Here is an 11254-nt window from a genome sequence, read left to right as displayed (position 1 = left end):
AATGCATGGGAGAAGACAGTCCTTCAGATGCCATGGTCCCAAGCACCGTAGGGCAGGGTTGTCGAACTCATTTGTTATGAGGGCCGGATCTGACATGAAAGAGACCTTGTTGGGCTGGGCCGTGTGTGTCATAAAATGTAATCCCAGGTAGCAGGGATATATAAAGGATACAAACACAAAGGTTGGGGTTTTTTAGCACTCTTGCAATATTTTGTTTGTTTAACAGTGATAACTGACACCTCTTGCTCGGAATTATTGCATCAAAATGTCTGTGCTGTAGAAAACTTGAGTGTGCTGTTCAGGTGTGTTTCTGTAAGCTGCAAACCTACGATGACGCGGCAGCAGCAGAACTGGAAGAAGAAGCAGAAGACAGCCAGTTCCACTACAAGCCTGATAGAAGCCCTCCGGGGGCCTGATCTGACCCCCGGGCCGCCTGTTTGACACCCCTGCCGTAGGGCTTCATAGGTCAAAACCAACACCTTGAACTGGGCTTGGGAGTGGATCACAGTAGCCAGTGCAATTGCTGTAGTGTTAGGGTCACATGATCCTGGTAGCTGGCCCCAAACAGCAGTCTAGCCACAGCATTCTGCACTAGTTGCAGCCTCTGAGAATCCTGCAAGGATTCCTCAAGCCCCAATGTGGGACTTAGGCGTGTTGTGTGGCCAAAATGTGCCACCAGTTCTGTTATGTCACAAGAGCACCCAAAGCCACCTTCTGCTGAGTTGGACCCTTGGTTGATCAAGGCTGGTCGTGATTGCTCCAGTGAGACCCACTGCTGTGTCTGGAAATGTCCATCTGTGAGCAGGGCTACCAGTGTGGATGGCAACCAGTGGCACAGTCACCAGTTTTGACCTTAGGTTTTGGCACTGGTTCTGCTGGGCACACTGCACTGGTTCTGCTGCTGGCCTTGCAAACATGCCCCCTCCCCATACCTCACTTTCTACTGCAGAGACTCTCTGGGAGAATCTGCTGGGCTTGTTGTATGCCTGCCTTGCTTTTTTCCCACCATTGGAAACAATGGAGGATGGGGGCACACTCTTTGGGTGCCAATAGAATTGGACCCCCTGGTCCCATATTTTTGAAACTTGGGTGTTCTGGGGAGAAGCCCAAGCAGCTGCACCACACATTTGGTGCCACTACCTCAAACGACTTAATATACCCAGGAGATTTGCCAATGACTACAGTGGCCCCATAGGTTATAATGGAGCAAAAAAATTTGGGATACCCGAATTAATTCGGGATTCTCTTATTGTAATTCAGATACTAAAGTTTTCCCTTTTAGTGTGTGCCCGTTGTTGCCATGCAAGCCTATCAATGTGTTTTTATGGAAAATATGGACTGTGCAAAGAGACTGTATAATATGGAGAGCTGGGAATACCTGTTGAGACTGCACACCTGAATGAGGGACGCCTTCCTTTAGCGTTGCTGCAACAGGGATGGTCCAGAGTCACCAGACATCTCACCTGCTGTGAGATGAAGCAGTTCCATAAGCCTGCACCAAGCCTCAGATGCCATGCCATGGAAAAACATGAGGTCAGAGAACTCCGGACGCCATTAGGAGTTTCTTCAAACACATGTAGGCAAACCCCCCCCCCTCCAAGCCGGCAAAGCTGCACCTAGCTCTGAGACTCCAATAATAGTTGCTTAGCAACTAATTGCTCAACCATCAGCAAGCCGGCTAGAGCCATCAAGAGACAATAGCCCTAGCCTGATGATTCAATCACTCTTCATCCAGGTGCCAGTCCTCAGTCTAAGTTTCTAGCTCTCAATATTGACCACTCCTTAGTCCCCCTCCCCTCTTCCAGCCAGCCAATAGTATGTTTTATGGGACGGACTAACAGAAAGTGTCCCAGGGGGATGTGGCCAGCCTAGCCTGCCCCCCCACACCACTGTTATAAAAGATGCTGACTGACCACATGGTCTCTCTCTCTTACCCTCTCCATGACTCCATCAAAGCTTTTAACCCTCTTATGTCCAGCTTGCTATCCACATACCCTACCTCTATCTTTAAACTCTAGATCTGCAGCTAAAGTCCACGTGGTTCTGCCAGTTCAGAGCACGTGTCCCCCATTTTCTATTTCTAAATCCTTCCATACTTCCATTGGAACGGCTCAATCAATTAGGACAGGTAAATATCTCCCAACCAACGAATATCCTGCTCATGCAAACATGATAATTATCTATCTTTATTTCTTACCATAAGTATAAATGTGTGTGTGTTTGTGTATTGTTTGAATGATACATATCCTCCAGTAAAAAGACATTATATTTTACTGAATACAGTCTCTGTGTCTGTTCTGGTACTTACAGCAAAGGTGGGACTTCTGTATACATTGGTGTGGACCCTAATTTGCCTATTGCCAATTAATAATCATAACCTCCCCTAGACTAATTGATAATTCAAGGCAATTTGGCTAACACCGTCTCATGGTTTCAGACTTTTGTTGTGAAAACAGTAATTAAGAAGAAGAAGGTTCAGATGCCAGCATCTCTAGTTAAAAAGGATGAGGCAGTAGGTGATGCAAAACCAGAAGAATTTTTGGCTAAACATTAGGAAGAACTTCCTGACAGAGCAGTTCCTCAGTGGAACAGGCTTCCTGGGGAGGTGGTGGGCTCTCCTTCTTGGGAGGTTTTCAAACAGAGGCTAGATGATCATCTGACAGCAATGCGGATTCTGTGAACTTGGGCAGATCACGAGAAGGGAGGGCAGGAAGGGTTGCCTCAGTGCTTAGTTCTCGTGGCCCTTTCTTACACGCCCAGGGAAATGCCCATCACCACTTTGGGGTCAGGAAGCAATTTTTCTCCAGGCCAGTTTGGCCAGGGATCCTGGAGGGCTTTTTGTCATCTTCTGGGTGTGGAACAGCAGTCACTGGGGGTGTGGAGGGGGAGGTATTTGTGAATTTCCTGCATTGTGCAGGGGGTTGGACTAGATGACCCTGGAGGTCCCTTCCAACTCTATGATTCTATGTTCCTATCTCAGTCTAAGGCTCTGAAGAGCTGCTGGACCTTGATGGACCAAGGGTCTGATTCAATACAACGCAACTTCATGTGCAATGCAAGATGTGCCAGACTGGATTGGAATTAAATGTTGTGTGCCCGCTCCTTTTTTGAATCTCTGCTGCACGGCCTTACCTTTTCAGATGCTTACTCAGACTAGACAAAGAAGTACTGTGTTGGCATGCACCGGGGGAGGAGAGGGAACCGAACAGAGATTTCTTTCCAGCCTGATCTCTCCACCCAGCGCCACAAAAGAGCCCATTATTTCAAGATGAATTCTTGGCACAGGGCGTTCTCATCTGTCACCTCTCTGCGCCAGCTAATCAGAAATAACGCACATATCTCAAATTCTTGTTAAACCTGATTCTGCACTGGACTTGCCTGTGCAGGAAGACACGGGAGCTGAAGAGCAGTTGGAAGATGCCCTTGCATTCAACTCACATTTGGAATCCAGGGGATGCTTTCTAGAGATGCCTGGAGGCTCCCACTGTGAGCTAGACCTTTGCCCGAAGACTTAACTGTGAACAACTGTACATCTTCCTTCCCTTCTTTGAACCTTAACTTTGTGTGTGTCTCTCCCTCTCTCTTTGTATTTTAACTGCAGGACACCGGCAAGCTGAACGTGGCCTACTTCCGCTTCGACATTAACGACGCGACCGGGGATCTCGACGCCAACCGCCCGGTGCCATTCCGCCTGACGCCCAATATTTCAGAATTCCTCACCACCATCGGCGTCTCCGGCCCCCTGACGGCGTCCATGATTGCGGTTGCTCGCTGCTTCGCACAGCCGAACTTTAAGGTATGTGCCATGCGAACTATGTTTCGCGAATTGCAGTGAGTTTACAGAAGGGACATTTGGCATCTCTTCCCCCACAACACAGCCGCCACCCCCCCACCCCCAATATGCTCTGAAAAGTGTCAACTCGAAGCAAGGAGACCTTCAGGAACAGGGTTGGACCTTGGTCCATGAGGGTGGCGCACTCTGTAACAAGTAAGGGGAAATCAGCCAAAATTGCTTTGCTCGTTTTCGTGGGAGTGGGACATGGGTCATACGTGGAACGATTCCAAGACTTGTCTGTGTTTGTGGGACTTTCTATTATTTTGTCGAAGGCTTTCACGGCCGGAGTTCATTAGTGGCTGTAGATTTTCCGGGTTGTGTGGCTGTGGTCTTGGCATTGTAGGACCTGACGTTTCACCGGCATCCTCAGAGGTATAACACAGAAAGATGGAGTACTCTCTGTGTCAAGATGAGAAGAAAATGAAGGAATTGGCTTTGCAGTCATCTGGGGCTGGTAGCACCATCCCTGCACTCACCTGCTCCAGAGGGGACATTTTCTTCTCACCTTGACACAGAGAGTACTCCATCTTTCTGTGTTATACCTCTGAGGATGCTGGTGAAACGTCAGGTCCTACAATGCCAAGACCACAGCTACGCAGCCTGGAAAATCTGCAGCAACTAATTTGCATTATTTGTTTACGTTATTTATGTAGTCCACCTTTCTCAATGAGACTCAAGGCAGATTGGCGGTAGTAGAAAGTGCCGTCAAGTCACATCCCAATTATTGTGACCCCACGGGGTTTTCTAGGCAAGAGACTTTCAGTGGTGGTGTCAGACCCCACAGCTGGCAATCAAGTACACGCTTGTAGAAAGGTTTTACTTTATTGAAGCCATGACGTACTGAAGTATAGTCACTGTTCAGAATACAGAAATGGGCTGTGCAAGGTATAATAAAGCAAGTTCATAATTCTAGTAGCCAGTAGATAAGATTCCCGCGTGAGCGGCTGGAGTGTCTTGCTCACGCCAAAACCCTGAGAACCAACGTTCCCTTTAAAGATAAACAATTCTACTATTCCCACACTACTGCTCATAAAGGCTAAGCAAAGCGGCTTGCTCGTCCCCACCTGTGGCCTTGGCCTGATATCGCATTACTTCAAAGCGAGGCTAGCGTACATAGAAAGGAATGCATATATACTGGAAGATGAGCGCATAAGAGTCTGGTTAGACTTCCAATCTCTATTAACCTTTGGCAGCTTGCTGACAGGTGGTTGGCCATGGCCTGCCTCTTGCATAGCAGCAGTGGACTTCCATGGTGATTACCCATCCAAGTACAAACCAAGGCTGAACCTGATTAGCTTCTGAGATGTGACGAGATCAGGCTAGCCTGGGCCATCCCTGCCAGGACGAGAGACGTTCAGAGGTGGTTTTGCCATTGCCTGCCTCTGCACAGCGACCCTGGACTTCCTTGGTGGTCTCCCATCCAAGTACTAACCAGGGTCGACCCTGCTGAGTTTCTGAGATCTGGCAAGATGAGGCTAGGCTGGGCCATCCAGGTCAGGGCAAGAGACGTTCAGTGGTGGCTTTGCCACTGCCTGCCTCTGCAGAGCAACCCTGGACTTCCCCGGTGGTCTCCCATCCAAGTACTAGCCGGGGCTGACCCTGCTTAGCATCTGAGAACTGATGAGATTTGGTTAGCCTGGGCCATCCCTGCCAGGACGAGAGACGTCCAGAGGTGGTGGGCCATTGCCTGTCTCCGCATAGCAACCCTGGACTCCCACGGTGATTCCAACTATCCAAAGAAGTGAGCAGTGACTCACGAAAGCTCCCACCCTGCCACAAGTTTTGTTAGTCCTTAAGGTGCTACTGGTCTCTCGCTCTTTTTTTACTGCTGCAGACAGACTAACACGGCTACCCAGCCTGCTTTATAGTTGTGTTTGTTCTATGGGGGACGCTGGTTCTCCAGCTGTGTCATGAGAATTGGGGTGGGCGGGACCCCCCTGGTTGAGAAGGCCGGCCAGAACATCCGTGAAATTGAACTTGCCTCTGCCGTTCTTCCCGTGTGGAGTTGGCGACTGACCACTCCCAAAGGGCAGTGAGGAATCCCCCTAGGCCGGATCTGCCTGCACACCTTCGGGCGTGTGCCCCCCAATTCTTCTGCGGATGCGGAAGGGGGGGGTCATGGCAGAAGCTGGGGATTCTGGGCAGAGGAGCCAAATGTGGGAGGCCTGTTTGCCAGCGTCACCTGCAGTTCTCTCGTCGTCTGGCCTGCCTTTGGGCAGAAATCTTGCAGAAGCTTAACGCGGGTGTCTTAGGCGGGGCCCAGAAGTCAAATACCCCGGTTCTTTCCCCGGCAGGAGATTTTGCATGTGCTGGTAGAGGAAGGTTTAGCCAGAATGGAGAAGTGCCTTATTATATCCTGGGCAACCAGGATGGTGAGAGGGTTGGAATCCAAATCTCACGAGGAAAGGCTGAAAGAGTTGGGTATGTTTAGCCTGGGAAAGAGAAGGCTTAGAGGGAACATGATTGCAGTCTTCAAGTATCTGAAGGGCTGTCATGTAGAAGATGTAGCGGATCTATTCTCTCTTGCTCTGGATTGCAAGACTCGATCTAATGGGTGGAAATTACAAGGGAGTCGTTACCGGCTAAATATCAGGAGAAACTTCCTAACTGTAAGAGTGGTTGAGCAGTGGAACAGACTGCCTCGGGAGGTGGTGGATGCTCCTTCGCTGGATGTTTTCAAGCGGAGGCTGGACGACCATCTTTCGTGTATGTTGTAGGGCTATCTTTTGGCTATGCTCCTGCAGAGTGCAGGGGGCTGGACTAGATGACCTTCAAGATACCCTCCCGCTCTGACATTCTATGATTCTATGATAGGTAGGTGGGGCTGAGAGAGCTTTCTCGAGGACTGCTCTTAAGAGAACAGTTTTGAAAGAACTTATGACCCAAGGTCACACCAGCAGCTGCATGTGGAGGAGGGAGTGGGGAATCAAACCTGGTTGTCCCAGATTAGAGTCCGCACTCTTAACCACTACACCAAACTGGCTCTCTGAGGAGGAGGCCGGTAGCAGCTGGAGTAAACCCTTGAAACCTCAAGGGGGGGCAGGAGAGGTGGAGGCCAGTGTTCACATGTGAACTGCCTCGGGGCTGTTACATCTAAAAAACTAGGGCCCATCGTCCTTCCCAAAGTGAGGAATCACAGTCATTTCTCTGCAGCCTCTGACGTCCAGTAGTGGAGCTCTGACGTCCAGTAGTGGAGCTCTAAGCTGAGTTAGTGTGAGCCAGCTCACAGTTTTTGAGCCTCCAGCTCACACATTTTTGTCTTCGCTCAGCAAGGATGGCTCCAGAGCAAACTGATTTATGCAGCAGCCAAATTGCTTGCTCACAGCTTTAATGCCAGTAGCTCACAAAGTAGAATTTTTGCTCACAAGACTCCACAGCTTAGAGGGAACATTGGTGGAGGCCATTGGCCCAGATTCCCTTCACTCACCAAGGCCCCGCCCCTGAAGACAGGGCATATTGGGGTGTCTCGGGTCAGCCCACCGCCAGGAGATCCTTTATTAGGCTGGCCCTGGGGAAGAAGGGCCAGACCCACTCCCATGATGCTCAGGGAGAGGCAGATGACTCGAACGAGACTATCGGGGTGAGCTGGAACCTCCCTCCTCTCCGTAACTGAGGCCTAACTGTTGCCATGTAAGCCTATCAATGTGTTTTTATGGAATATGAACTGTGCAAAGGGACTGTACAACATGGAGACCTGAGAATACCTGTTGAGACTGCCCACCTGAAAGAGGGACACCTTCCTTTAGTGTTGCTGCCACAGTGATAGTCCAGAGTCACCAGCTATCTTACCTGCTGTGGGATGAAGCAGTTACATAAGCCAGTACCAAGCCTCAGATGCCATGCCATGGAAAAACATGAGGACAGAGAACTCCAGACGCCATTAGGAGTTTCTTCCAGCACATGTAGGCAACCTCCCCCCCCTCTTCCAGCTGCCTACAAATCTAATCAAGAGACAATAGCCCTAGCCTGATGATTCATCCAGGTGCCAGTCCCCAGATCAAGTTTCTAGCTCTCAATATTGACCACTCCTTAGTCCCCCTCCCCTCTTCCAGCCAGCCAATAGTATGTTTTATGGGACGGACTAACAGAAAGTGTCACAGGGGTGTGTGGCCACCCAGCCCCCCCCACACACCACGTTATAAAAGAGACTGCCCGACCACATGGCCTCTCTCTTACTTTAACCCTCTTATGTCCAGCTTGCTATCCACATTCCCTACCTCCATCTTTAACCTCTAGTCTGCAGCTAGAGTCCACGTGGTCCTGCTGGTTCAGAGCACGTGTTCACCATTTTCTATTTCTAAACCCCTCCATTCTTCCATTGGAACGGCTCAACTAATGAAGACAGGTAAATATTGCCCAACCAACGAATATCCTGCTAAAGCAACTGTGTTAAGAATCTATCCTTATTTCCTAGCATATGTATAAATGTGTGTGTGTTTGTGTATTGTTTGAATGTCTTCCAGTAAAGAGACATTATATTTCACCACATGCAGTCTCTGTGTCTGTTCAGATACTTACAGCAAAGGTGGGACTTCTGTATACAGTGGTGAGAACCCGAATTTGCCTATTGCCAATTAATAATCATAACTTCACCTAGACTAATTAATAATTCAAGGCAATTTGGCTAACAAAACCAAGGTCGGGCCAGGGAAAAAGGAACACTGGAAGGGACTGTGGCCCCGGGCTCCGACCGACTGACGGGGAATCTGACTGCACTGCATCCAGAGCTCAGTGTTTGATACCCTGTAGACCCCCCCCCCCTCCAAACATGCTGTCTCTTCCCCATCATCTCTGAACCACTGTGGTTGGGAGGGCAGGGAGCTGACACTTTCTGGGAGGGAGGGTTGTACTTCAAACCCCTTCAGATATTTTCCAGGCAGCTGAAGGACAGTTCAACCTTCTGTCAAGGAACGCTGGAAGTCTTGTTGTTTTTCAGAGAAGCCCTCTCTGCAGCTCTGTGGCTTGGCAGTATCTTTCCTGGGTCAGATCACCCCGAGGGGTGCACGGAAGGATGGGGCATGACTCGTCCTCGCGCTGTAGCTGATTTGCACTGTGGCTTGCTTGTGCATCGTTTTTCGTTTGTTTTTATTGCAAAGTGGGGGAAGAGGTTAGGGGAGGGGCTGTGGCCTAGTGGAAGAGCCTCTGCTCTGGAGGCAGAAGGTCCCAGGTTCAGTCCCCGGCACCTCCAGTTAAAAGGGACCACATCATAGGACCACGTGTGAAACGACCTCCCCCAGAGACCCTGGAGAGCTGCTGCCAGTCTGAGTAGACAGTACTGACCTTGATGGAGCAACGGTCTGATTCACTCTAAGGCAGTTTCATCTGTGTTCACATGTGAACTGCCTCAAGAAAATAGAGGGCCCATTGTCCTTCCCAAAGTGAGGAATCACAGTCATTTCTCTGCAGCCTCTGACGTCCAGTAGTGGAGCTCTGTCGTCCAGTGACCTAGTTTTTCAGGAAGAGCTCACTGACAAAAATGCATCTCCACAGAAGAAAATACATAATGTTGCATTTGATAAACACAGCTCACGCTAGGCAGTGGCCACCAAGGAGAACGGTTTACGTAGAGGGAGCCCCCAGCATGTGTGTGTTTTTCTTTTTAATGATTACCATTTTGTTAAATCTGAAACTGCCTCCTTCGTTCAGCATACTTATCTTTCTCCTCCTCCACAGGTTGACGGCATCCTGAAGACGGTCCTGCGAGACGAAATAATCGCTTGGCACAAGAAGACGCAGGAGGATACCTCGTCCCCGCTCTCGGCCGCCGGCCAGCCAGAGAACATGGACAGTCAGCAGCTGGTATCCCTGGTCCAGAAAGCCGTAACCGCCATCGTGACCCGGCTGCATAATCTGGCGCAGTTTGAAGGAGGGGAGAGCAAAGTCAACACGCTGGTAGCCGCGGCAAATAGCCTGGACAACCTCTGTCGCATGGATCCGGCCTGGCACCCTTGGCTCTAACCCCGGGGGTGGGGGGGCACACGCATTTCGGTTGGTTTGCGAAGTCCTTGTACCGTAACCGTGGGAGCGGGTACAGGAGAGAGCGGAAAATGTGAAAAGTATCCGGGCACCGTGGCTCACTCCATCCCCCCCCCCACTGCCACTCCTGAACCCCTCAGGCCACCTCCGTCTTTGGCACAATCACGTTTACAGAAGAACTGCTGTCTTTTTAAAATACCCTTTCGGAGCCATTTCACGCCCTCGTTAATGGAACCCTTTTTCCCCGAACAAACAGCTGAAAACCGGGGAAGGGGGGGGGACTTAAATCCTGCACGGAAGAAATCTTGCTCTAAGCCAAGCGGGAGGATGTTGACACTGCTTTGCAAGCTGATGATCGAGCCGCTTTGAGCTTCTAAGGCCTTTTTATACACTTTGAAGAAAACGAGTGTTCCTACACGGTGGGAACTTTCTGTATGAACTTCTCTTTTTTTGATATTCAGAAAAGCATTTTCCCCTTCCTCTTTTGCCTTTACGTTGGTACCAAGACGACTCCAAATAGTGTTTCAATCCAGTCAGAGATATACTTGAGCTACAGTGAATTTGTACAGAGATGGGGGGGGTGGGGGGGGGTTGTGTTGTTGTTGTTTTTTAAACAATGTATAGAAGACCCCTTTTTTGCTAGTAGTTAGAGAAATGATCCTATTGTGTTAGGATATCTTTTTTTTCCCTCAGGGTGGGTGGGGACCTACTGTACAGCCAAAAAAATGGACCTGTTATTGATGTCTAGTTTAGTAGTTTATGTATAAAAGGGAATTTATACAATCATCAAAAAATGTATTTGAATGTAACCAGTGCAACACAGTTTAAACAAAAAGACAAAAAGTGTAAGATACGCCGGCGATATTTTTTGAGCTTTGACACATTTAAATGTCTATCAATAAAGTAGCTTTCCGAAGGAGGGGTGGCAATGTTTTTACCTTTTCTCTTTGTAATTTAAGAAAAAGAAATGTAACCTTGAAGTGTTGAGAATGTTCTAGTAAAAATTTGTACAGGGTGACTTTTTCCCCAAAATAAATATTTTCTAAAATGCTTTCAAGGCACCCATTTTCCTTCAGCTAAGAGTATATTTTGGGGAGAATTGAAATAAATGACAGCCCAAAAAAATGGCTTCCAAAACAAACAGAAGGAATTGTAGCACTGAGATGTGCCTCCAACCTCTTTTGTTACGTCTTGTTTAATTTTACTCCATTTATACCCTACCTTTTTCACCCAGCTGAAACCCACAGTGGCTTAGGTTGTACTCCACTCTTCTGTCCTCACACCAACCCTGTGAGGTAGGCTAGGCTCAGTGTATACGACGACCTCAAAGCTACCCCCAGCAAGCTTCCAAGGCACAACGGGGATTTGAACCTGGGTCTCTGGGGTGCTAATCCAGTGCTCTAACCACTACACCATGCTGCTATACCCTGTGCCTTACGTAGT

At 49.0% G+C, this 11254-nt stretch overlaps 1 protein-coding gene across 1 annotated transcript in view; it reads left to right on the top strand.

Annotated features, from left to right (window-relative positions):
* Positions 1–10364, top strand: part of TRRAP (transformation/transcription domain-associated protein) — a 241741-nt gene extending 231377 nt beyond the window's left edge. Inside the window, exons 72-73 of the mRNA XM_015418766.1 lie at positions 3602–3796; positions 9509–10364. Coding sequence (XP_015274252.1) covers positions 3602–3796; positions 9509–9793 — 480 coding nt within the window. The 3' untranslated portion in view covers positions 9794–10364. The remainder of the gene's footprint in view (positions 1–3601; positions 3797–9508) is intronic.
* Positions 10365–11254: the final 890 nt, after the last annotated feature.

Source organism: Gekko japonicus, unplaced genomic scaffold (genome assembly GCF_001447785.1).
Source record: "Gekko japonicus isolate JY-2015 unplaced genomic scaffold, Gekko_japonicus_V1.1 scaffold982, whole genome shotgun sequence".
NCBI classification, from domain to species: domain Eukaryota; kingdom Metazoa; phylum Chordata; class Lepidosauria; order Squamata; family Gekkonidae; genus Gekko; species Gekko japonicus.
This window is presented reverse-complemented; position numbering and strand designations above follow the sequence as displayed.